This window comes from Phyllostomus discolor, chromosome 8, assembly GCF_004126475.2.
Source record: "Phyllostomus discolor isolate MPI-MPIP mPhyDis1 chromosome 8, mPhyDis1.pri.v3, whole genome shotgun sequence".
In the NCBI taxonomy this organism is placed as follows: domain Eukaryota; kingdom Metazoa; phylum Chordata; class Mammalia; order Chiroptera; family Phyllostomidae; genus Phyllostomus; species Phyllostomus discolor.
Window position 1 is genome coordinate 94,985,458 of NC_040910.2, and position 27,247 is coordinate 95,012,704.

Consider the following 27,247-nt stretch of genomic DNA (forward strand, 5'->3'; position numbering starts at 1 on the left):
ACTGATGGTTTGCCCTGGAAGCAGTTTGGGAGGGAGGCCTGGCCCGGCCTTCTTGCCGCCTCTTTTTGGGAGCTCTGGATTTCACCCTGCGTCGCTCCTGCTTTCTCTGACGCCTCGACTAGCTATTTACCTCCCCAGGATGCTCTGCTCCTGAGAGAGCGGTGATAACGCTGGGAGTCGGGTGTGTTCTCACCCCCGCCCCAGCCTGTCCCCACCATCGATTCGGTCTCAAGTCAAACAGACTCCGGTTTTAGCCTATTTAGTTTGGCTGAAAGCAGAGGGCCAGCCCTCGGATGATCAAATATGGGTCAGTGGGAGGCTTCTCTCCTACCACAGGCTCCATAATTATTTATTTAAAAATAATTAACCAAAAATATGCACAGGAGACAAAAGCCTTCTTTACAAGGGAGTCTGGCAGGGAAGAGTCAAGAACCACTTGTTAGAATCCAGGCGGCATAGCCCAAGGTTGCTCTGATTCTCCAACCTTGGTTTCTCCCCTAGCAGAACGTCATTCTGTGAGAAATAAAAGGGTGGACCTCCCCTGTTGAAACACAGACAGGCCCAGACCTTGGTACAGTCCTTCGAAGACCTCTGGCTCAAGGACGGTGTCTGTCTGGGAATTAGGGATCCCTGTTTTGATCTCCATCCTGCCACCCATGTATTGGGTGAACTCCAGCTCCCTCACCCCTAAGCCAGGACACTGCCCGCTAGCAGTGGGAGGGCCAGCATCACCGCAGAGTGTGGTGGGAACCAGGCCTGAGGCCGCTCATCAGCTCACACTCACCTGTAACCTTTCCCACCGCTGCTTTTCTCACCAGGAATTTGGTAATCACTCTGGACCCTGAGAGGGTGACTATAATCAGCCAAGTGCCTTAAAGGCGGGTGTGGAGGTGGAGGGTGTATCACAAGGTGTCTGCTGGTGCTCTTATTAAAGGAAGGAGAGGCCAGGTCCTTGTGTATTTCACAAACTCAGGAGAGGGCTTGAGATGAGAATGAAAGTAGGGCAGTCTCTGGAGCCAGGCGACCTGGTTTTAAATCTCGACTCTCCCACGTAATAGCTGTGTGGCTTTGGGGAAGTTACTTAACCTCCCTGATCTTTGGTTTCTTTACTGTTAACAATATCCACCCCTTAGCTTACTGGGAAGGAGACTGATGAATAATGGCTATCAAAGTACCCAGACCATGCTTGGCACTTAATGGTTGCTCAAGACACATCGGTTCCTCCTACTTTGGAACTATCTTTGTCTGAAAGACATTTTTCGAAGGCTGAGTTCACAAAACCTTATTGGGCACCTACCACATGCCAGGTAGTGTGCTAAGGAGCCTGTGTTAAGAAGTGAAATGACATCTTCCCTTGTCCTTGACCATTGTAAGCTCTGAAAATATGCGAGGAGGGCTCTGGTGTAATATTAACTGGCCAGAGATGCCAGGTTAATAGCTACAGAGGTCCCATAGGAGAAATGGCAATGCCAGAAGGTGGCTATATATCTTCCACTCACTTCCTGGCCCAAGTCACTGATTGGCCACATCTCCATCACTAGCCCTATGGGCCACAGCAAGTGTGTCCAGCAGCGAAAGTCAGCTCAGCCAGAATCTGGAGACATCCCGGTGGCCCCAGTGAGGTTATGCACTTTCATATGTTCCTAGTCCTCAGCATCGTGGGTGACGATGCCACCCCTGAATTCCTAACAGCACATGGGAGAGAGACTCATCATTTGGTTTCTATCCAATGTGACTGCTCAGAAGTGTCAGAAAGGAAAAGAAGCTAATGATTCTCAGAAGGCAGCATCTCCAGATCCTGCTTTCCCATACCAGCACCCATCTGCAGGGCACTGTTCACACAGCTGCAGCTTGGGATTTCCCTCTAAAAGAAAACCGCATCACATCACTGCCCTGTTTGGAAACCTGTGACAGCTCCTCACTACCTTCTGGAAAAGCCCCAGCACCTAAGACAGGCAGAATTAGGCCTTTGTGATTGCAGTCTGTCTTATTTGCAGCATCTCTCACCACATCCCATATACCATGTCAGAGTACCCGCCATTTCCTGCCTCTGTGCCTTTGCTTATGTTGTTCCTTCTGCCTGGAAAGCTGTTCCCTTCTTCTCCAAGTCACATCCTTTAAGAGGGCTAAATGTCACCTCCTCTGTGAAGCTTTCCTTGAATCATCCTGGTAGTTATCGGCTCTGTCCTTTGTCTTTTACATGCAGTAGAGATCCTTACACCTGGATCAGGTGACCATGCACCATAATGCTCTGATGATATCTTTACCTCTCTCTCCTTCTTCAAGGAAGAGTTGGCTTTTTACTCATTGTAGTATCCCCAGAGTCTAGCAGAAGGCCTGACATTATGAATATTTATTGAATGAAGAAATGAGCTCTCACGTGTTTTGAGTGTCCATGCCACACAACAAGGAAGCATCCTTCTGGCAGAAGGAGAAAATACAGTCAGTTCTGCAGTAATGTTTGTACTGAAAAAAGTGTGGATTTCTTCCAAGTCTACTGATATATTAGGGAATAATTTGAATGCAACATGAATTTTGCATTTGAAGAATTTGCTAAGTGAAATAAACCAGGCAATGAAAGACAAATACCATATGCTCTCACCTATAAGTGGAACCTAATCAACAAAACAAACAAATGAGCAAAATAGAACCAGAGACATGGAAATAAAGAACAAGCTGACAGTGACCAGAAGGGGGAGGGGGAACAAAGGGGAAAAGAAGGCGAAGGGGCAAGCAAAGGAACACAAATAGAGGACTCATGGGCATGGACAATGTGGGGGGTTGACTGTGAGAGTTTGGAGGACAGGGTAGGGGTGAGCAATGTGGAAAAAGGCAGGACAATTGTAATTGAACAACAACAACAAAAAGAAGAACTCATAAACCTGCACCAGCTGAATGGAGCCACAGAGGAATACACCGAACACCCTGGGTGCGCAGGTGTGTGCACAGACACCACCGAGCGCCTACTGTCTACCGCCGGCTCGCCGCCTGTGCTGTAAGCCGCATGTGTCCATATCTGGAGCTACAACTTCCTTTCTGATTTCCGACCACCCTCTGTCCACCACTTCCCAATAGCTCACAAGTTGCAACCCTCATCCATAGGCAAGCTTTAGGACTTTTTCAAAGCCAAGTGCCACATTTATCATTTTACAGCATTTATGTATTTCTTAATCACTTAACAGGTGTAAAACTCTACTAATGTTTTTATTAGATTCTTATCTTTTGAAAAGGTGTCACTGATGGAGTTTTTGAATATTGTGCCCTTAATCCCATTTTTTCCCATAAGCCCTGTGGGTTTTGTGGTGTGACTTTGTAAAGCAGGGTGGTGTTTATGATGTGTATGTCGGGTTCTACAGAGCTGACTATGCCCATGTTCAAAGCCAACTGCCTCACAGGAGGACCCCAGCGAGGAGCTGCTCCCTGTGTAATTAACCAAGATCTGGGCTTCAGGGGCTTAGAGCCCCAGCTCCTAGAGCCCTGGGTATCTAATCAAGCTCCCTAAGAACTTCAAAAAACAGCTGAGACCCCAATTCCGTGATTCCAGACATCAACAGGGCACCCGTGTCGAGACACTTTGCACTAATAGTTTCTGCCTCTCTGCTGTGACTCTGATGATTGTTGGCCTGTCAGCGTTGGGGCCTTGGCATTTTTGCCTACAAACTGGGCAAACAGATCTCCCGTCCTCAGCAGCCATAGTGAATGAACAAAATAAGGCTAGAAAAGCACTGGGATTTCCTGGGAGAGAAAAACACTAGGCAAACAGCGGAGTAAAGTCAGCCTGGAAAGCATGGTCGGAACTGCTCTTTCAGTGAGACAGCAAGAGGGGGGCGGAGCCTCCTGGGCAATGACGGGCTCAGCTTGCCCCCACGTCTTTGGTCTTTGGCACTGACGCCTGGGGTCCCTTGCACTGGGGTGAGCTGCACCCAGAATCTGGTGGGATGCCTTTCACCCTTGACATTTCAAAGCCAATCTCCCATCCCTGATAATGCAGGAATGTTCCTCTGGCTGGTGGACCTCTGCCAGCAGGAGCGAACGTCCCAGCCACCAACAGAGTAAACATTACTCAACGGGCCGGGGCTCTGTCACACGCATTCTTCCCCTGTGTTCCTAACCTCATGCAGAGTGCAGCCCAACCCTGTTGGGTCTAGAAACTGGGAATTTAAACTCAAGCAGGTGGGATCGTGCAAAGGAGAGAGCTCTCCCAAAAGGAAACCACCATGTCCATCAATTATTGGGTAGAGAGAGCTGTCTTTTTTAAAAGGGCTGGGGAGAGGACCCGGAGGAATCAGGCCAGTCTTGATGGGCCCAGTACTGTGTCCTTAGAAATCTACTCCCTCTTCTCTCAAAGAGAAATTCTTTTTTTTTTAAGGAGAGAAGCAGAGACACAAATGATTCAGTTGGGTGAACTTCTGAGACACACATTTGGGATAAAAGAATGTGAACCATTCCCCAGCTCAAATCTGGGAACTCCGGAAATGAAGGCTCTCAAATGAGTTAGCATTGCTGCCTCAGTTTCCTCATCAGTAACATGGGACTATTGCCAGTCCTTACTAATATGACCGCCTCTGCCAGGATAAGGATGAACGTTTGCAAAGAGTTTAGGAGATGAAAACTCCGAAAGCCAGGGAGGAAAAGGCTGGTGCAAGATGAAAGCAATTTAAACACGGGGCTGGCTTCCATTCCAGATCCCCCTCTCCCCGGGGTGGCTTAGTTGGGAGCCCAGTTCATAAGAGGAGAAACACAGACAGGATTGCGGGGATGGTAAACATTCTTGAACTCAAGGAGTAGAAGTTGAGTGACCCTTAAGGGAAGCCCACAAACTGGTTTTCTTATAAAAACCAAAGCAAATGTAACCAAGGGAAGAAAAAAATCTTTCATTTAAGCATCTCGGCTGAGAACAGAAGCTAATGTACACGTTGCACTTGAGAATTTAAAATTGCACATGTCGGGCGTTAGGAGGGACACCGACGCCACCTGTCCCCCCGACCAGGTCCACCAGCCACCACGCCTGGTTCTTACCAGAGAGTGGTTTCTGCAGGCAAACGTCAGAGGGTTTGCAATGAGCATTTCAGCCTAGAGATCGAGGCTGCAGGGGAGAGAAACCAGGCTGGCACTCAAGAATATGAGAAGCCCTCGCATATGCGAGTGTCTCACACACAGTCTGCTTCTCCTGGTGTCACGCGTGCCCCTTCGACAGAGTGGAGAGCTGAGATTCGACGCAGAGGAGGTGATTTTCACTGCCTCTTGCTCAGGGTCTCCCAGCACATCAGTGGTATTTCAAAGCTGATGCTTCTCCCTCTGCCACATAGGCCCCAAACTGACTGCACATATGCTGAGACTTCCATCATAACCCACCGAGACTTTGAAATGACTTTGTTCACTTGTTTCTTGGCTGTGAATCTCTCATTGGGATAGAAGCCCGACGAGAGCAGGGCCTGTCTGCTCTCTTCACTGTCTCCTCAGCACCTGTGCAGAGCCTGGCTCATGACAGGATCTTATAAGTCTTTGTCCAGTGAGTAACTGATGGGTGAATGACCTACAATACACTTCAGCTCTGACTGAGGGCTTCACCCTCAGCCCGTTTGGTTGAGCGGTGAACTGGTGGTGGTATACATTTATCCTCTCAGTCTCCTGGTTTTTCTGAAGTGAGGGAGAGGCGTGCATTTTTAAGGAGGAAGAGAGGGGAGGAGGACAGAAGGGGACAAAGAGATTAAAAACATAATCACAATGAAGAAACAGTATGCACACATTTGGGCAATTTCACGCCGGTAGATGCCAGGTGGGTGTGCCGAGGAGTAAGTGTGAAGCAGCAGGACTTCCTTTTTACACCCGAGATCTCGGACAGCACTTTATCTGTGCAAAAAATGGCTGGTGGTGCCCTGGGTGGGCAATTCAGTTGGTTGGAGTGGCATCCCATACACCCAAAGGCTCCAGGTTCAACTCCCAGGCAGGGCACATACCTAGGTTGTGGGTTTAATCCCCATCAGGAAGAGTATAGGAGGCAACTGATTGACGTTTCCCTCTCATATCAGTGTCTTTCTCTCTCTCCCCCCCCTCTCTAAAGTCAATAAACATGTCCTTGGGTGAGGATTAAAAACATTTTTTTTTAAAGGGCCGATGGGATGCCTGCATGGGCCCCCACCTCCACCTGCTCTCCACTTCTTGAGGCCTAAGCAGAGCGCCCATTGCCCAGGAGGCTGTGAGGGGCATGGGAATGGGTGCTTCCATTAGCAGAGGCTTACCTGTTCTAAAGGTTTGGGGCTGCAGGTGGGGACCCCAAATTTAGACTCACCATGTTAGAATCCAGTTTTAGGCTCATTGAGTTGATCAATTACTGAGGAAAGAAGAGTGACTAAAGTGCTTTTTTTCTCCCAAGGAACCTAGAGTAAAACTAGGAAGGGTTAACAGTGGACATCGCTAGGCCTAAAGGCTGCCGGGACAGACGGAGCCCTGCCTCTGCGGGCAGGGACAATGTGTCTGTGACAAGGGCCCCAAGTCTTGGCTGACGAGGAGAATGACAATTCTTCTTGTAGGTCTGGGCAACGGGGGAAGGCTGTAAAGCCGTCAGCAGACTGAGCCGCCGGGTGTCCACACAAAAGTTAGGTCCTATAAACAGACATCTGTATTGTAACTGAAGGGCTAATAAAATTGCCTTAGAAAAGAGAGGTTTTCCACTGCGACCTATTCACAAGCGGGACCCTACTGGGAAGTGACAGTGAGGGAGAAGATCCTTTGAGACCTGGCAAGTGTCAGAGCTGCTTTGTCAGGAAGGGTTTGCCTGGCCAGACCCCGGCCTCTTCATCACCGTCGGTGAGGGCCGTGCCATCAGCATCGTCATCACCACCATCATCACCAGCATGACAGACAGGCACCAATCACCAGCTCGGGGACGCTGGGCCCAGGTGTTGGGCATGGAGACTGCGGAAGGTGGATGATGTACTGACTCCCACTGAATGGGAGCACCAGTGAATGGCTCAGGGGGCACCTCCGGAGACCTGGTGGCTGCCTTGGGCTGGGCAGTTTTCTTTCTGTCTAAACGACTCTGGTTTGCAAAAAATGAGTCCCTTTTCTAAACCTCAGATCGCTCAATAGACACACAGGAAGAATTGTTCCAGCTCTTTTCTTGCCCAAGAGATTATCCAAGGAACATAAAACTAATGAAAAGAATTACACTAGACCAGCAGACTAACTAAACTAGTAGAAAAACTAAACTAATATTTAGAATATTAGGGAGAAAGAATAATAGTATATTCTTCAAAAACTTCCTGGTAGCATTTAATATTGAGGGTTTTGTTTTTCCCTTTTTGAGAACAGTATACTTTGGTTAAGCAGTATTAAGGGAAGTGGAGCTGATGGCATTGTTCCTAGAAAAGGGAAAATATGCTTCAAATAATAATATATACATATGTTATATAAAATAAAATGAAGTCCATGCTGAGTTTAACTCTAAAATTGAATAACAGATTATAAAATGGGATTTCAGTGCTAAGCTTCTGGACATAAGCCCTTTATAACATATACCCCCACTCCTCAAACATATGGAATGCCCACCACACTGCAGGTGCAGGGCTGTGGGCTGGAGACACCACGGTGGAGAAAGCCAACTCAGACTCCCGTGCTGGTACAGCGCACAACTCGACCCCTTGGAATACACACGTAGTGAGCTGGCTTCTCAGAGACTTTAGGGACTACTTTCTTCACAGTGAGACAAAGACTTACTTGGTTTGTTTCTTTTTCTTTGACGGGTAGGGATGTAAACCCTATACTTCACCTTGCAGTAGGATTCTCAAGAAAGAGGAGGAGAAGGCTCCATTCACAAAACATCTTGAGACAAATTAAGCCCCTAATTTATGCCCAACATGCAAATTGATGTGACATAAATAGGGGATGCTGTGCAGACCTTTTCCACCCTCGTCCAGCAAGAACTCACTGGACTCCACTGCCAACCCGTCTGACTGAAAGAGGCACCCCGTAGCGGGCAGGGCCAGAAGGCAAGGCAGGCGAGCTGCCACTCAAAGGCCCTGAAAGTGTTAACATCCAGCAGTTATAGGTGTCTGGTTTATACCCATTGTAAATCTGTTTATTGTGACTGGCCTCACCCAATGTGCTGGTGCTGTAAAGTTCTAATGGTCCCTAATAAAGGTGGAAGGCCTCTCACAGCACACAATTCCTGAAACGGGGAAGGAGCGAGAGAGAGCTGGAGGGAGAGAGACAGATGAGGAGCTGAACAATAAAAATCGCAACAGCAGACCTCCCTCTGCTCACTCAGGCAGCAGAGTGCTGGGCGCCCAGACTCGATGCTCCACACAGTCTCCAAACAGGAACCTGTCGGAGAGGAAAGGTCCAATACCCGCATTTGTCAGAATCCCTGAGAAGCTAAGTGATTTTCTCAAGGTCACCCCCTGCTTCTTGGTGGCTCACAGCTCCTGCATCCTAGTCCAGGGTCCCTCACCCCAGCTGCCCAGAGCACTAAGAGGCTATCGGAATGATCGTCAGCCCCTTAAAAACCCCCTTTCTCCATCTAGTCTAGTGATGCCCAGCCCTGACCGAACATTTAGATCTCCTGACACTTCACATGCCTGACTCTCTACTCCAAGCTCTGATTAAAAAAGGTGTGAGTGGGGAAGCCACGGGTATTTTTAATGAGCGCCCCAGATGCCTTTTATGTGGCCTGGGAAGGAGATTTGAGAACCATAGATCTTGCTAATATTTGGGTTTCATTGTTTCTGGTGTCTCCAATGACAAGCAGGGTTCATAAAAAGGGGACCACTTCCACAGAGAAAATGCAAGCCACCCCCTGGTTGAAAACCCAGGGAGACCCAAAGCTCGCCCTCCTGTCAGGGTCCTGAGGGGTCCTGAGTCAAGCCTATAACACCTTGCTCACCAGGCACTGTGTTTGGCACTGGGCGTGTTTTATCATATTTAAGCCTTACTTACAGCAGCCCTAAGGAGACAGGTCTCATGATCCCTATGTCACAGATAAAGGAACTGAGGCTCAAAAGGCTGAGCCACTTATTGGAGACAACACCACCGGATAGTGACAGAAACACAATTCAAGCCCAAGCCTGCTTTGGGTGCTATACCTTGCCACCCAGACATACCGTGAGTCAGAGTGTGGTCCTGGCAGGGGACTGCCTGCTGCCACTTTGCCTTGGGGGATGCAGACACCCTTTGGGAAAGCCATTAATTACTAAAGATTGTCTGCACGGTGCTCCTCCAACTTGAGAAGGACCTGCCCAGTGCTTGTCCTGAGAAACTTGGCTCTTGACCTCCTGAGAGCGTTAGAGAGACGAGCCCCATTGTTGCACTCCTGAGTGGCTGAACTCACACAGGTGTGCTTTTGTGGGCGCTGCCTAAGCCAGAGCAGAGGCAACGGAAAGGCCTCTTACACAGACGCCTGTTCACACGCTGAAGGAGGCGGCTTCCAGAAAATCACGCCTCAGGAGCCTCTGAGGCCACCCGTGCTCACTGCAGGGATTGGGTCCACCCTCCCCTTCTTACTGCTCTCTGCCTGAAGTTTGGGGGAGAGTCCCTCCTAAGAACAAAGACCATTATGTTTTTCAGATTTGGCCTCCCCCAGGCAAGTACCCCACCTCACCCCACCCCTAATTTGCAAGTTACCAGTGCTAATTACTAACCAGCAGGGTACTCACACCTCCTTTAATTAAAGGAGAAAAATGCCCTATTAGGTATAGAACATTTCAGGGTCATCTTATGAACCTGAGCTCCTGCTACATGTTCAGGAGCCCACCACACCCTCTGCCCCTGCCCCAACGACAGCCCCTGGCGCTTCCCACCTGTCTCTCACTGTTTAGAGTATTTGTATGAAATTCCCGTGGCACTGCAAATGCCTGTGGATGTCACAGAGCAGCCCTTCTTGGAAGGATGAAGCCAGCCTGAATCTGCTGCAAACACCAGGGCGAGGATCTAGCTCAAAATACTCAAATTCTACCCTGGCTGGTGTAGCTCAGTGGATTGAGCGCAGGCTGTGAACCAAAGTGTCGCAGGTTCAATTCCCAGTCAGGGTACATGCCTGGGTTGCAGGCCATGACCCCCAGCAACCGCACATTGATGTTTCTCTTTCTCTCTCTCTTTCTCCCTCCCTTCCCTCTCTAAAAAATAAATAAATAAAATCTTTAAAAAATTTTAAAAAATACTCAAATTCTCTAAAAATCAGGATTAATGGAAACCTTCAAGAGGAAAAGAGGGGGAAACTAAAAACAAAAACAAAGTACAAGCAAGCAAGTCTCTGCCAGGAACTGTAAGAGCTGCCATTGACAAGACTCTGCCACCTCCGGGTGCTTCACATATGTTCTCATTGAACCCTTCCAGCACCTGCATGAGTGGGTGACCCACCCCCCCCCCCAACGTTACCCATGGAACCGAGGCTCAGAGATCCCAGAGGCTCGCCCAGGTTCACACAGCTAGTAAGTGGGCAAGTGGAGGTTGGAATTCAGACCTGCTTCTATTGCCCATGATTTTGTTGCTATGCCCACTGGGTTTATAAAAGGATTTCCCGGAGAGTATCATTGGTGTCTGTTAAATGTCAGGGTGTCAGAGCTATTGGAGGTCGGGCATCCATGGCACGGCCTACGCACTGGGATTTTTAGAAGCTCCCCAGCAGATTGTAAAGGGCAGTGAGGTTCAGGAACCATTGTCCTGGAGCATGGGTCCACAAACTGGGGTCCACAGGTCAAAGCAGCCTGTTATTTTTTTATGACCCATGAGTTCAGAATGGTTGGGAAAAAAAATCAAAAGAGGAATATTTTGTGATATATGAAAATTATAAAAAGTTCACATTCTGGTCCCCATAAATAAAGTTTTCTTGGTAGACAGTCATGTGCATCATTTACACATAGTCCCTGGCTACCTGTACTCCTTTATAAATGCAGAGTTGAGCAGAGACAGCGTGGCCTGAAACACCTAAAATATTTACCATCAGAAACACTTTGTAAACCCCTATGCTAGCGTTCTTGTGGACAGCTAGAATGATAACCACAACTGAATGCTTCATTTGATTTTATCTGGGGCTCTATTTCATTCATATATACATTTCCCCTTTCCCATTTGCGCTTGTACTTCCTCCTGAAAAGCAGGCAGAGGCATCAGGCCAGATCTTGTGCCTTCCCATCAAGCAGTCAGCTTCAAAGACCCCTGCACGAATTTCTGCCTCTCTCTGCACCTTCAGTGTTCAATGCCCTCCAAGTTCCTGCCAGTTCCCACCAGACCTTCAACCAACAGAGTCCAAGGGCACTTCTCCCACGACCTGCAGGCCAGGGCGCTGTGCCTGCAGGCAGCTTCCTTCCTCCTCAGCGCTCACTGGAGGCCATGAGGTGTCCTGGAATCATCTAAGGGTCCTCCAGGGGGATCAGGCAGGGCCAACAGGCTGCTTCCAGTGATAAGACTCCAGTGTCTCCTGTCCCCCTTGGGCAGAGGCGGGGAGCCTCGCCAGCCCAGCAGCCAGTTTCTTTGTATGCAGGGCAGGGTTGGTCCCCTATCAAGGTAAGGTTGCCGGCACAATGCTCCGAAGGCCGGGCCTCTTAATCTCATTAATATCCTGATTGTCTTCCCCAATCTAGCGGCAGCCCATGGGGGTGATACCGCAAGATAAAGCGACCTTCAAATCCAACAGATCAGATGGCAGTCAGAAAAAAGTCCCTACGAAGGAGAACGCTGGGGCCGCGGCCACCACTGAATTCCGAGTCAGTACAAAAGGGTTTCCTCAAATAGCAGGCGTTTCCAGGCAGGATTTGTTTCTCTTTTAAACTGAAATAATCTGCTACTTAGGGACGATGGGGCTCATTTACTGTGGTAACATTTGATGCCCGAGATGAATATTTTTACAACCGCCCTCATAAACCCTCTCCCCTTGTCTGCTGCACAGGGAGGGGGTGGAGCTCCAGAGGTGAGCTGAGGTGCCTGTACCATCTAAGAAGCCTCATTAAGTTGTTAAGACATTTAGTGCCCCAGACAGTGCTGACTGCAAGGGCAGTTCAAATCCCCACCCAGATGGGGAAAGAGCTCCTCAGATGGGGGCTTTGATTTCTTCCCTGGGCAGGGCACGGAATCCACCTCGGTCAGGGGCAACAGCTGGAGAGGGGGAAGCAGTAAAATAACCAGACTGAGAGAACCCCACTCTTCCCGCACCTCCTTGGCCACGCTCTCCCAAGCCTCCTTGTCATTCAGAGGAGAGCGGTAGAAACGGGGGAAAAGAAGCACTGCGTGGGGATTGCGTGTGTGTGTGTGTGTGTGTGTGTGTGTTGATTTTCATGCCTGCAAAATTCTTACCATCTGTATAAAGCAGAGAGAGATGGACAGTGTACAGCAGCTCAAAACCTGTCTCTGCCACTTACAAACTCTATGAGCTTGGACAAGTTACTTAGATTCTAAACATCTTACCTCCCTTGACTATAAAATGGGGATAAGGATACAGACAGTTTCTATCTGTCAGGATTGTTGTCAGGATTAAAGATGATACATGTAGGTGCTCGGCCCAGGGCCTGGTCCCCAGAAAGTGCTCCACCAACACTAACTGTTATGATGACTCCCCTGCGTTACAACTATTGCCACTTTTGAGATTTCCTTGGGTCCCATGGATTTCAGCACCAAGGAAAACAATACAACCACACAGATATCCTAGCCCAGAGTTTGGTTTGTCTGAGACCCAGGGTTTGATTCCTGTGGGTGACTCGGGAGATGTGAAAAGGGATGAGGGGGGAGGCAGGGTGTTCTGGGTTTCAAACTCTGAGCTGACCACTAGGGCAATCAAGTCCCCTGGGCTGGGAGTGAGGACCAGAGCTCAGAGGGAGGGAGGAGCAAGCTGAGACAGGAAAGAACAACTCCTCTTAGGTAAAGAGGCACGGTTCAGGGTAGCTGGAAGTTACCCTGGAAGGGCTTCTGCTCACTTTGGTGCCTCCCTTGCTTTCCGGGAGAATGAGCCCTGATCTCCATTTGTCAAGGTGATACAAGAATGAGGAGCTTAGGTGTGGGGTGAATGAAGGCTGACGAAGACCTTCTGCCCCTCCCTTGCTGTTGCAAGGTGGCTGGGTGATTTGCCGGAGGTGGCCAGGTGAGTTTGCTGCAGGTTGGAGCAAAGGGTGCAGTGAGCAAGGCCACCACAGATCACGCAGCCAGGTCCCACGGCGTGGGCCAAGGCTAGCCCAACTTCTGTCCCACGCCAACTTCCTCCTCCTCCTGGAGCCGATCAATACGAGCACCAGTCTCCAACCAGTCCTTTTCCTTGCCACCGCCCTGCTCTCTGACCTTTTGGGGGCCTTTCTCTTGATTCCGCTCCAGAATGGAGGTAGGGGCCATCACTCCGGGCCTGCTCAATGGCCTCAGAATGGGCTGTCATGGGGCCTATAACCAGGGACAGCTCCTGCTGGCAAGTGTTGGGATGGGGGGGTGCAGATAAAGGCTTTCCAGGCTGAAGATAAATGGCTGCCTACAGCCTGCTACAGTAACTGCAGGCCCCCAAGAAGAGCAAACAAAGGGTGCCCCTGTGACACTCCCTGGAAAGATGAAGGCCCATCAGCGGCAGCCAGGCTGGTTCAAAGCCCCAACTTAATTGTCAATTAAGCATGCATAAGGGACACAAAGCCATGACAACCCCGGGCTGCATGCTGATGTGTGATTGTAAAGCCGGGAGGGGCAATGCTGAAAACAGCTGATTCTGCTGACAGTGTGTTTGTAGGGCACCTTGTAACCAATCAGCCGCTGACAGAGGCAAAGTGCTCCTCCTGCCACTCCTATTGTGCGGGACATTCCAGGACCAGGGTCACACTGTGGTCATCGTGGGCAAGTGGGCCACAGCGCACTCAGCGTGGCTGGGAGCGAAGGGGCTCAGTTAGCGAAGGGACGCTTTCCTCTCCAGGAAGAGGCTTTAAGAGAAAGGTCTGTCTCTTAGGTGCCTCCAGTCCTCCTGGCTCAGATGCTGGTGTCTGGAGGGGAAGGAGGCAAGGGAGTTCGGGGTGAGGGGACTGGGGCCTTATCTCCCTGGCTCAGCCCTAGAGGTTGCTACTGCTGACTCTGAGTGTTGGTTTCTCTTCCGCTGTCACAGAGCTCTTTTTGTATTCTTCGTCCAGTTACTCCACGGGCCTGGTTAGACACCAAGAGACCCTACCTTCGTCAGGGAAACCGTGATGAGAAGTGCACCAGGCGGCCCTGCAGACCAAAGCCTTCCCTGAGCACGGGGCTGTAGGCTGCTCTCCGCCTAGTCTCAGACACTTTCCCCAGCAGCCCTGTCATAGTTCATGTGCCACTGGCCCTGGCAGCCTGAGAAGGGAACCCCCAGAATTGATCCTCACATCCTGCACCCCAGGCACCAGCCTACGGGCTGCCTACGCCGCCATGCCCAGGGCCAGGACACATCCCACTGTCTCGTAAGAATAAGGCCCTGGTGTGTGAAATTTAAAAGGCAATAGCTTTCTGCTGCCTGTCATTTTGTCCACTGCCACTTGTATAACCCTCGGTAATAAGAAGAATAATGATAATGACAGCAGTTAGGGTTTACTGGGAAAGGTGGTGTTTACACGTTTTCTCATCGAACCCTCACACAGACCGGAGGAGGTAGGTACCATTGCTCCATTTCACAGATAGGAAAGTCAGACCCAGAGAAGTTACATGAATTGGCTAGACCATAGTCATGGGAATTTACTTGGTTGGTTAGAACCAGGATTCAAAACTAAGCCCAGAGAATCCAGTCCCTGGGTGTGGACCAGGGCTAGCTTGATCAACCCTGAGTGAAAATTGGGGTGGACAGAAAAGCAGCCAATCGCGAACAAAAAAAAAACAAAACAAAGCAGTGTCCCACACCTACAGCTCTATGCAGAGCAGTCTGTCCCTAGAAAGATGCATGAAGCCCCCAAAGATGACCTCAATTCCCACCTTGTTCTGGGGACTGGCTCAATAAGCTCACAAGGGCAGAGACACATGTCCTGCTCATCACCAGCATGGTGTTGGGACTCAGTGGGTATGACGTGGGAATCGGCAGGCCTCAGTGTCCTTCTTCAAAATCCCCACCAGTTCTAACATCCCATGATTTTTAAAAAGGCCAAGACTTCTGGGGAGCCCAGAGAATCTACTTCCAGTAGGATGTGCCTTCTCAGACCATCAGAGGGGTCTCTGGGCCCTGCCGAGTCTCCGGGGCCTGCCGCCGTCCCTCCAGCCCAGCTCTCTGGTCCTCCTGTCAATACGCGAATGCCTAAGCTAACGACTCCTCCGTGGTGACCTCACCACAACCCCAGCTTGTCAGAAAGCTGCTGGGCCTTTGTTTGGCTTGCAGGCTCCCTGACTTTGGTGTGGAGATCACAAGTCCCAGCACAATAGCCATTGTCTTCTCAATAATGCCCCTTGCCCCAGCCACGCCCCCCGCAGCTCCCAGATCCAGCGCCATGGATCACTGCGGGCAGCGAGTGCTCTAGTGCTGCCCGGTGCTGGCCACCAGCCCTTTGCCACTGTCCTCTGAACCCTCCTTAGAATTTCCATAAAGGGGCTAAGTTACTCTGCAATGAGGCCAGTGTTGGTCTGGGGGCTTCATTGCCTCTCAAGAGTAACCCCAACTTTTTCCCCACATGGCTGAGTCCATGGCTTCAGTGGAAGCTGGGTCCAGAGAAGCTCCAAGCCCTGACCTGGGCTTCATGCTGGACAGTTTCAGGCTCCCAGAGACCCTTGAAGAGGTTGTGCTATGTGAGGGTACAGTGTGGAATGAATGCTTGGATACCACCCAGCTGGTGGCTCTGAGCCTGTGCCCCACACAGCACTTAGGTCAGCTCCAGACCTCAGCCTCTCCCAGCAGAAGGGCAACCAGCAGGCGACGGGAGGAGCAGGTTTCAGAACCACCCTGAGGTTAGACACAGTGCTTGGCTCTCCTTTCACAAGCCCGATCCCAGAGCAGATCACAACGCACTTTGTCTATATGCCACCAAACGGGCCTCGGGAAGCACACCCATTCTACTAAGCCAGCTTTCCTGGAAGAACTGAACCCCAGGGGGAGAAGGGCTCATCCCGCACATGCTGGACACTAAGGTCAGCATATAGGGGTGCTTTTCCACAATGAAGATGTGGGATTCCATCCTGACAAGCCTGCACCCCACAGCACAGGCATCCTAATCCGGGCCAGGGCCTGGCACACAGAAACACACAGTAACACATGGTACTCAGTTGGTTTTGGCCAACTCATCACTGCAAAGATTTCGAGTGACTGACTCCACCCTAACTCTGGCAGAGCACAGAAGCCAACAAGTGGAGGCCACCCATAGAGTGGCCCTGCCCCAGAGGTCTCCGGGCTCCTCCTACTGGAGCTGGACAGAGCCCTGGCATGAGATATGGCCAGGCAACCTCTCTGCTTGTAGTTTGGACCCGGGATACCAACAAGGTCATCTTCTTGGTCCAATCGCATGGCGGCACTGACCCACAGAGGGAGAAAAAGGGGGACCAGAAAATAAGGGGGTGAAGGGCTCCCTGCAGGCTGAGCAAGGACTCAGAGGGAACCTGACCATGGCCACACACTCTTTTCATGAGAATGTTCTGGTAACAGGAGGCACCAGGCCTTGGGTCATCCCAAAGCATTTCCTCCTCTGAAAAATCTTGAGCCAGCTGAGATCCTTGAGAGAAGCAGGCTGGCTGGGTGGTCATGGAGTAGGGTCCAGGACCCGCTTACCTGACAGCTTGTTGGGAGGAGAGGCGCTGGGCTGGTGGTGCGGGGAGCCGTGGGAGAGCAGGGGGTTCAGGCTGTGCGTCTGGTTGGAGCTGTAGGCGTCCATGGCCAGCTTCTGCCGGAAGGCCTCCTCTTTCCTGCGGTTGGCAAACCAGTTGTAGACACGGACCTCAGTGACCAGGTTGGAGCCCAGGCCGTGGGCTTTGGAGGGGGAGACGCCTCGCTGCAAACATTCTGCCCTGAGAATGGGTAAAGGGGAGAAGGTGAGCGGCGGTGGCCAGGGGGCGGCCGGCTGTGCTTGGCCCCAAACAAGTAATCACAGTGGTTTCGGGTAAGAGTGTGAAGAGACCAAGGAGAAAGTGGGAGCGTGTGAAAAAGCTGTCCAGAGAAAAAGTCGCCCGTGTAGCTCTCTGATGAGAAGGCTGGAATGGGGCTGAGCACAGGTACCAAGCAAGCTCTGTTGCCTGGAAGCCAGGGCTTAGCTCTGATGTGGCTCCAGGGAGAAGAGAGCAAGCCGGGGACCAGCAATGCAGGGGGAAGGTCCAGGTCGGGCTTCCTGACCCTCCTTACGTTGCCATTCTCCCCACCCTGCAACAGCCAAAGTCCTTGGCTGGCTGGCTGAGTCCCTTCACAGTGCTCTTAAGGAATTCTGGTATTTTGGGGTTTGGATACCCCGAAAGGGTGCCAGGGAAGCCAGATCCCTTATTTGCACTGCAGAAGCCCCGCCAAAGAGCAGGCTGGGCGAGGTATAAAAGAGGACATGCAGAGATGGCTGGTCTCCAGTTTTATCTTTGCTGATGAACCCCCAATGCCAGGGATGAGAGAAGTTTTTAGACACCACTGGCTGCTGTCGGGGGCAGAACACAGCCTGAGGACCCCGTGACATGCACAGATTACTTTCTGGCCTGGCCTTCCTCACCACATCCTTCCCTGGCCAGAGCCCGTCCAGCCAGAGAGAGAGAGAGAGAGAGAGAGAGAGAGAGAGAGAGAGGAAGTCCGCTGGTCTTGGCCAGAGCCAAGAGCAGAATTTTAAGAAAGTCGCTGTTAGAGTCAGGAAGGATGGGGCAGGAATGAAGCAAAAAGAGATCTCAAGGATTTCTAATAGTTTTCTTTACAATTACGTGTATGGGTGGAGTGGACTGAATTGATCCAACCAATCTAGCTCTCCTGCTGAGCTTCCTTGTGGACCAATGCATGCATGTGTAATTGGCTGAGAGGACAGAGCCAGTCTGTGGCTAAGGGGTAGTTTCTCCCTGGTCTATGTGAAGGTCAAACACGTGACTCCCATTTCACTGGCATCATATTTTAGACCAACACTCTCCAGAGTATCTTCTGGAATAATAGTTCACAGGGGTAGTTCCCAGGGAAAAAAGAGTTCAACAAAGCTAAGTGGGTTGCTTAACTGCAGGACTTCTCAGAGCCTTTATGACTTCCTAAGAAGAAGTATGCATGTGATGTCCCTCACGTTTGTGTTTTAATGATGTGAAGTTATAGTTCGATGGAACATACTTTGGGAAACCCTAACTGAGCCACACGTCTCTGGGTAACGAGTGTCTCGGTGTCCCAGGGCTGAGGGGATGGATCTCGGGTCCAGGTGCTCGCCCGCCTGCTTGGGGGGTGCTTCTGGTGGCATTACCTGTTGCACTCCTCCACTAAGGCCTCCCTCTCTTCCTTGCTGGGGTTCTTTTGCCGGTCGTAGGCCTGGTACAAGATTTGCTGGGATGCGGGCCCCCATTTGAACCGGTTGCGACGCATCTTCTTGTTGGGGGGCTCAGAGCAGGCATCATCGGACTGCCCAGGCCCCTGGCTCTGTTGACTGAACTCTGGAAAGAGAAACAGCAGCTGATCCTGACTGCTTTTGTCTGTCATATTTCCAGAACTCTGGACTGTCTGGTTGAATTCTGAAAAAAGAGAAAGGAGTAGATTTGATAGGGTCTATAGCCTTCACTTGGCAGACAGACAGACAGACAGACGAACAAAAACATTTTTATTCCTCTCCCCTACACCTGTGACCTGCTGTTATTGTACGAGAGGGTGCGGGGGGAGGCTCACGACAGGCCCCTCACTGCCCACTTCAGTTCATGCCACCAAAGCCACCCCTTTCCTTTCTTTGAAGGAGCTCAGAGGTGGCCAAGCATTGTTTTAGGAGCGATTTATTATTACTTTTTTCCATTGGCTCATTGGCTTCTGACACGAAGCAACACTCTGTACCCTGAAGCCTTGTATTTTGATGTCAAGAGGGAAACTTAACCCAAATCTTGGGTCTAGGGGAAGACCACTCAAAGGTACAGTTTGCAGTTCGGAGAATGAAAATAGCTCTCCCCATCCCTCCTCTCTCCTCATATAGCCTAGGTATCTATATGATTATGTTATGCTCTTAGAAAAACCCCAAACCCAAAGCTTTGACCACGACTTTGAAATAAATCCACCTGGAGCTTTGCATCGGAAAGAGAAGTAGTTCTTTAAATATCAGACAATTTCAAAGGCAATGGTGTGTGTGTGTGTGTGTGTGTGTGTGTGTGTGTGTGTGTGTCCATCCGTCCAGGGGTCCATTTATGAGGAAAAGGTCCTACACCCACACATTTGAAAGATGGCAAATGCAGAAGACAGCCAACACGGGGCTCTTCTAGGAGTGACATATAATGAGTTGGAGAAAAAATAAATGCAAATGGAAAGTGCCTCCTGCCTGTCCAGTCCCCAGGATCCAAGCATATCATGATTCCCAACACACTGTGGTTGAACCTCTCCCTGTGGTGATGCCCTAGCCTGTCAGGTCTGAGTGGGTTTCGGTGTTTACTTATGGAAGAAGAGAGCTTTGTTGTTTTCCTCCTTCCATCTGTGACGCAGGGTTCACTGGGGAGATTGGTTCCATTGTACAGATGAACAGGCACAGAGGCCAAACCCCCTGCTCAGCGAGGACGCGGAGCAGATTCATTTCCTAACTCCTGCTCCCTCTGTTCTGGACCTTGATGCTTTTCGGTTTTGATTCCTGAGGTCGCTCCCACAGGTCTCAGAAACAACTGGATCCAAAATCTTCAAGGTTCAAAGTCAGGCCACTACTTAATTCTTGAATCCCCTCAACAACACCCTACTTCACAGTCCTCCATTCTATACCCCTCCAGCAATGGGAGACATACTGCCAGTCTAGGGATTAATTTCCATTTCGGTCCATCACAAGGAACGGTGGGCTCAAATGCTCCTGGACAAAGGGCCCCAGCTGCAGGTGATCTCGGGCTCTGTTTAACCAGTTGTTGACCAGCCAAGTCAATAAGCAGTCTCCCTGGTTGACGAACTGAACGTACCACTGGGGCCTTTTATTTGGGTCCCACCCACTTTGGATGATTCTCAGGCTACTTAAGGCTCCGTTTTCACTGGTTCCCAATAATCCTTTCAGATACCTTAGGAGGTTTCTGCCAGATTCACTGGTAGGAGGTCACTGGCTCAACAGGGTAATGTAGGGCCCCAGCCAAGCAAACTCCCTGGTCCCTCAGCTTCCCCAGCTGTGCAATGGGACTGGGTGAAAACCTAAGGGGCCCTAAATATCTTTAGAATGTCTACCTCTAGTCAGGATGATGCTGGCGACCCAAATTCCTATGGAAGTTATACTTTCCAAAGGGCTTTCATATCTCCTACAGCATTTGGTCTTCACAGCAGCAACCTAAGTGCAGCTACTTCAGGGACACTCAGTGAGAGGGGCAGACAGAAGTCCCCTGCTCAGTGGCCGTCTGTCTCTGTGTCTCCCTGTGGCCCTCTGGAATCACCATGAATAATAGGCAAAGCCAGTATGGATAAGTCCAAGGACCCAGGATCAATCTGATGTTCTTCACTTGATGTGAACGGATATAATACAAGTTAACATGTATTGAACCCTTTCTATGGTGAGATATGAGCAAAGTTATTTAAATGTGTCTCTTCATCTAATTCTCGCATCCTCTCCCTTCAACAAGTATTGCTATCTCCATTTTCCAGATGGAGAAACTGAGGTCCAGGCTGGTTAAGTGACCGGCTCAAAGTCACACGGACGGACATGGGGCAAGAAGCCAGGATGCGAACTCAGCCTACAGACCCCAAGGCTCCTAGCCAGCAGCTTTTGTCTAGCCACTTGTCACTAAAAAGCAAATCACAAACAATACACCTACAAAACCTTCAAATGTGACTTGTGTGAAGTTAACAAAACCACCCACTGCGTGGAGGCTGCCTATCTGTCGGCCGCAGCAGCCCGCATGGTGAACCCAGAGCCTGCTGGGACCAGCCAGGGTGACTTGCCTGTAGGTGCTCAGAAACATCTAGGCCCCACCCACCTCAGGACCTTGGCCCTGGCCTCTCTCAATTTTTGAAGAACTAGACTCCCCCATGTCCTCCAGCCACCACCAACTCTCTTTCACTTCTGTCTGGATTAATTGGGCAGCAGAGGCAGGTGGGTAAGAAGAGAAAGAAAATGTTCACTGCTGAAAAATTAACTTGGAGAAGCTGGGTTCAGTAGCAGTCTCTTTATAGGCTCAGAAGCTGGCTTGGACAAGGAGGTTCTATGTGTGTAGAAGGGCTCATGAATATTTCTTCAAGAAAATTTGTTATCAAGTAATACCTTTTTAAAATTCTCCCCCTTCTTTCTCCCTCCTCCTGCCCCATTCACTGTTTCCCTCTTTTATTTATCTCACTTCCTATCTCACTTTTTATCTCATGATTGTATGGTATATTCATCCATCAGACTTTGGTTCAAATGTCACCTCCTCTAGGAAGCCCTCCATGATGTCTCCAGGCAGTTTAGCAATTCCTCTGCTGTCCCTTGTACATACTTTTATAACGGCCTTTCTAATGGCCTTTAGAAAGCAGTTGTCATTATTTATTCAAACATTTCATCCCTTCCTTAGGTTGTAAGTCTCTGGAGAAAAGGACCTGTGTATCCCATAGCCCAGCACAGTGCTGGGCACCTAACAGGAGCCCATATAATAGTTATAGAATGAACAAATGTTTCTTAAGTTCTTAAGCTTTATGTCTCATTTGACTTTGAATAACAACAACAATTTTTTTTAAAATCCCTTGCAGAGGCTATCATAAATTTTTGTGAAACGTCCTTTCTCAAATATCTTGAGAAATTTTCTGGGACTACTTGTCTTTTTAGAAGCTTCCAAGTTGGCCTTTCCTGCCTCCCTCTCCTTTCTGAGGGAAACTCCCACTGAACACAGAGAGGCCGCTCAAACAAAAGATGACACGTGGGGCTTGGATCCTGATGATGGACTTTTCAGGAATTACAGAGTGTTGTTTCATGTCAGAGACCCAAATTCCTACAGGCCTACTCACTGCAGACAGTGGACCCACCCACAGACCCTTCCCAAACAGCGAAGAGCTCTCTCATTTTGCTGCTACTAATCTATCCATTTGATGCTTCTAACAAAAGAGCAAATGACCAGGATACGAGATGAATGCCTAAAAAACCCTTCCTTTCACCTTGAAGGCCTTTCCAGTCCCCACACACTGAGACAATAAATGCTGAAATAACCACTTTGGGGCAGTGTGTGCCAGAAAATAAAACTGATTTTAAAAACTGGCTTCCCAGAGACAGGGGAGAAAACCCAGCCTAGAAAGTGATGGTGACAATTATTTTGACAAAGACAGAGTAACCCACAATATTTTCCTAGGAAAAGGGTGGGACCGAAATAATTCAAGTATAATGCTAAAAGTGTAGTTTCCTAAAATTAAAAAAAGTATGTCGTTCACACTCTGTTCAATCAAATGAAGTTCAAACTTCCCTAGACTTCAAAACAAAAATCTCTCAGTATTCTTGGGTGAAAGGAATCTTTGGACAGAAAGGAAATTCGGGGACGAGAACGAGAATGGCCAGGACTGATTGGTCAGAGCTCCAAAGGCAGACACTTTTACTGTGTCCTGCCTTGGCCAAAGGCAGCTCCTTCATTAGAAATGGTCACCAGCTGAGGTCCCCAAACTCTACCAATTTTGGTAAATGTGCGTAAATACCTTAAATCGTTGTAGAACTCAGTCACCACTACCCTCCCCCCACCCACAAATAACAGGGTCAGCTTGTGAATATATGTATATATACAAATGTTCTCTATTTTTTAAATATTTTTTTTCCAGAGGGGAGAAAAATAACAGTAATAGTGATCAATATTATTGATCAGTATGAAATGCCTTCTTTGGGAGCTCTTAATGAGTCAAGGGGAGCTGCTCTGCTTACTTTGAGGATGATAGTCCCCTGTTACCTGCTTAGTTTCAAAGAGAAAGATGTTCAAAGCAGGAACCAAAAAATTCAAGGTAAATTTCACATACTGGAGGACTTGTCAAAACACCTGGCTGGGTAGGAAGGGACCATGGAAAAAGAAAATGATATAAGCTAATCCATCATACACCAACTGAAAGACCAAATCCACCTGCCAGCCTCCTTATATTTACCAAGTGCTATGCAGGCTTTCTTGATGAAGGGAAAACTGAGGTATCCCACAGGGGTCAGAGTCAGGGCAAAGGTCACCCCAGGTTGAGGCAGAGGCGGGATTAAAACACTTACGTCGGAGGATCTCCCGTTGCTTTCGGACGTACCAGGTGTACAGGGCAGCACGCTTCTGGGTCTTCATGGGAGTGCCCTTGTTGAGATGCTGTGAGAGGTGTGACTGGTTCAGACCCGTGACGTCGACCACCTCCCTCTGGGGGATGTTGTGTTGCTGCATGTAGCCCTTGATCATTTTGGCAGCCCTCCAAGGGTCCTCGCTACACAGATAAACAGGTGGTTAGTTAGGGTGCTGGTGGAAGATGTCTGGGGAGGAGTATTCTCTTTCTACGGGTCTTACCTAAACTCTGTGCAAGTCTCTGATCTTCACCTATTTCTTCACCTGTCTAAACTGAATCCTTGGGGGAGATGTGAGGCCAAAACAGAACCTAGGTGGTACTATATGAAAGCTTCTCTATACCACATGCCACCCTTTCTCCTGAGATTAGAAGGAGAAAGATGAAGATGACTTCCTGGCTTTGGGATTGGGAAAGCACTGTCAGCACGAAGCGGAAAGGAAAGATTCTGTTTTATTTGATATTGCTTTCCTTCATTTTCCTAAAATGAGAGAGACTTAGAAGGCAGGAGTCCCGTTGGAGAGTGGAGATAGCATTGGCTTGGGGCTGCGCCGGGTGATCCTACATGGATGAGGGGTAGCATGAGTTTCTAAATTTACGTTGACCTCACTCACATCATTTTCCTTCTGAATGGTGTCTGTTTCTTATCTTATTAAATAGGAGTAAAACAAATACATCCACCTCCTGAGATGCAAGGAGGATTCTCAGCCAAATGTTAGATGGTTTTCAGAATTTTAGAAAAGTTTTGAGAAGTGCAATAACATTCTTCCCTGGGACTGAAAAATCATTCTATTGAGGCAAGCAGGTAAAGTAAAAAAAAAAAAAAAAAATTCACCACAGCCACGCCTCCAAAATAAAACCTAATGGGGACAAATACTTTCAATTTCTAAATGGATATTAATGATCCCCAATGCCTTGTTTTCCTGTTACATTTCTGCCTTGATAAGGTAAGAGTATCTGGAAGGCAAGTTTTATTCTAAATTTTAAGCTGGAGATAGGAAATGCTGAGAATGAGAATTTTTCATTTCTCATAAACACAGGTATGAAAAACTCCTTTAGAACAATGTGTTGATGCCTTTGAATTTTATTTATTTTAAATGTTTTCTAATTTGTTGATATCTTTTCTTGCTTGTTGAATAGGTGACTTGAAACTGAGAGGTATCATTTAAGATAAAAATTTAAATAATGTATAGTATAGAAAAAAGTGTTTAAGAAGCAATACATCCACATATACTATTTGTTTAATGCAGCTACATATTTAACTTAAAAATGCAACATCTCTTTACTGTATGTTGATATATATAATAGCCCAAGAGAATGTGAAAAAAACGAAGGGAAAAATTGGTTCCAGATAAAACAATAAAAAGCAGTAGAAAGCAGAGGTCAAAACAGATGTAGTGTTGCAAATTAAATAACCAATTTCTTTATAAATGGTGCCTATAATATGTCAAATAGAATAAATTTTGCTTAATGAATTAAAACCCTGTAATTAATTAATACCTATAATTAAACAGGTATGTTGTAAGCATTTGATAATTTCGGCAGTTCTTTGATATTAAATTTGTGAAAGAGACATTTTGAGAAATGCAAGCCTTTAAGATTAATTAATTAAAAGTTAACGAGCTTCTCAAGAGTTTAAAAAGGCACTACCAAGTAATAAAAGAAAATGAAGTAACAAGACCAACAAAGAAGGGAGAGAGAGAAAACGTGGTAGTTTCAAATATGGAGAAGTCACCTAGTAAGAGAAAAATAATGTCACATTTTGGACATACGCATGTAAACATCGAACATCATTTAAAAACTTATTTCTGGCGAATATTTCCACAGATATTTTTAGGGGAGAAAAACACTTTCAACAGACAGAAAAGTCTAAAGTTAGAAAAAGTATTTGCATTTTAAAAGTTAATACTGCTTTAACAGAATCTTTGGTTATTTTTGTTTTGCTTATTTTTTTTAACCTGTGTTCTAAGAAAACTAGCGACATAGTGGAATGTTCTAAGAGCCAAGGTTCTGTGCAAAAAGCAAATTAGCTCAACAACTGGGAAGGTTTAAAAAAGTGGGGGCAGGAAAACCTCATTAACTTTAGCAAAACTTGAAGTCCGCATTCAAGGGCTAGACTTGGGGATAAGATGGCGTAGTTACACCTTTACGGCTCTCTGACCCCAGAATTTACGCGTATTCACCAGGAAGAGCCCGGAGCACTGGTTACTTTGTGAAGTTTGAAAATCCACCTCGTGTTTAGTCTTCCCAACCCCGCTGAGTACACGGACCAGGAGCAGCGCGCACGGCCATTGTGCTCCGAGCACAGGTGTCAGACGCCCGACCTGGGCGCGGCAGGCCCGTCCGCCCAGCGCTCTCCTTTTCAGCCGATCCCTGCGCAGCCCGCGGGCAGAAGCGCCCGGAACCTCCGCACAGCCTCGACTCTGGCTTCTTAGCCAGGAGTCGACTCTCCAAACTCCCGGCGCGCCAGCCTGGAGGCCGGCGAGTGAGGCCAGCTTGACCTGGAGCCGGGGGCCGGCAGCACGCAGCCCTCGACCTCCCTTTCTCCTCTAGGAGGTGCGTTCAGGCGCTCCAAAAAGTGACTTTTCCTGTTCCTTTCTTTGTGCCTTAGGAGACCTGGGTGGGCAAAACTGGAGTGCTTGTGCCTGGCGCTTCCGAGCCGACTGCGCAGCGACCGGGGAACCGTTAGCAATTTCTTGAAAAATTACTTTAATAAAGTCCAATCGCTCCCGAGGGTGGGGGAGGGAAGGCGGTACCAGGTTGGGAGGGGGAGAGAAACCTTGGGGCCTGTCCTGCGTCTCCACCCCAGCGAGGGTCTTGGGCCCCCTTTCCTTTCTGCGCGGCGGGAGCTGGGGCTTCTCGGAGGGCGGAAGGTTGAGCTCTGAGATCGGGACAGGGCTGTCCACCCGCCGGGCCTGCCAGTGTCAGCCGCCCGGGCAGGGAGCCGGGGGTTCGGCCACAGCGCCCCGAAACACCTGCGTGTGCGCTGGGAGCGGCGTACGACTCCGCGTCTGCGTTTTGATTTCCTTTCCCCTCCAAGCCGCGTTTACAACTTCACCAATGAATAACCCGCCTCTCTTTTCAACCTAATCACGACTCTTTGTGTATCTTTCTGTTGATGATTTATAGGAATAAATTAATAACACCCTACCTCCACGTGCTGCAGTTTGTGTTACATCGGTGCTGCGTCCAGCCCGGCGCGGGGCTGGGTGCGGAGGGCGGTCGCCCGGGTTTCCCAGATCTTCCAAAAGCCCAGCGAGAAAGTGGGCGCCTGGGGCCAGGTGGATAGGCCTCGGCCCCGGGGTCCCCAGGGGCAGGTGGCGCGAGCTCGGTGAGTCCACCAGGCCCCGGTCCACCCGCGGGCCACCCGGCGCCCCAGCAGCTCCTTCTGCTCCTTCCGATCCCGCTCACCTTCCTGCACCCGAACCCCGGCGCGGCAAAGACCGCCACGACGCTGGCGAACAACGAGGGGAGAACCTCAGACCCACGAATTGTAGCCAAGTACTTTTGGGAGAAAAATTTAGAAGTCCCCCCTGATTGTCTTTGCTACAGAGTAAGCCGCCGGGTCCCCAGATCGCAAATTCAAATGCAAGGTCATATACCATTCCAAATCGCTGCTGCGAGCGTGCAACCGAGGCTGCCTGAGTTAGGGACGCGACTTTGGTCCTGGCCCTGCCTCGAAGCCGCGGCACTGAAGTGTCCGAGGCCACGCGAGGGGCTCGGTCCTGAAGCAAAGTGGTCGGGAGCAACGTGCAGTATAAGGGAACCTTCGGCTTCTTTAATAACTAGTAACCAGCTGTCAAAGCCCTAAGACGGTCTCGTAGGCCCAGCAAACGATCCTGAACCGGGAGCTAGACCGCCCGCCATCGGTCCGAATTCCCCCGGTACGCCGGGGTGTCAGCAGCCAAATCCAGAAACGCCCTCCTTTCCCAGGTTGCGACCAGATCTCTGCAAACTGGGGTTTGAGCCGCATTTGCCCCTCGCTTGCTTAGAGATGTGGTTTCTTTTGCC

The 27,247-nt window shown here is 49.3% G+C and overlaps 1 protein-coding gene across 5 annotated transcripts in view; it reads right to left on the reverse strand.

Moving 5' to 3' along the window:
• The window catches only part of HNF1B (HNF1 homeobox B), a 52,306-nt gene that overhangs the window by 23,944 nt on the left and 1,115 nt on the right, over positions 1-27,247 (reverse strand). For 3 of the 5 annotated variants that reach the window (XM_028520233.2, XM_036033647.1, XM_028520234.2), the window contains exons 2-4: positions 23,181-23,380; positions 18,294-18,480; positions 16,661-16,896 (exon numbers count right to left, since the gene is read on the reverse strand). In XM_028520233.2, coding sequence (XP_028376034.1) covers positions 16,661-16,896; positions 18,294-18,480; positions 23,181-23,380 — 623 coding nt within the window. Of the gene's footprint in view, positions 1-16,660; positions 16,897-18,293; positions 18,559-23,180; positions 23,381-27,247 lie in introns of all 5 variants that reach the window. The other 2 variants (XM_028520232.2, XM_036033645.1) reach the window with 1 other exon arrangement.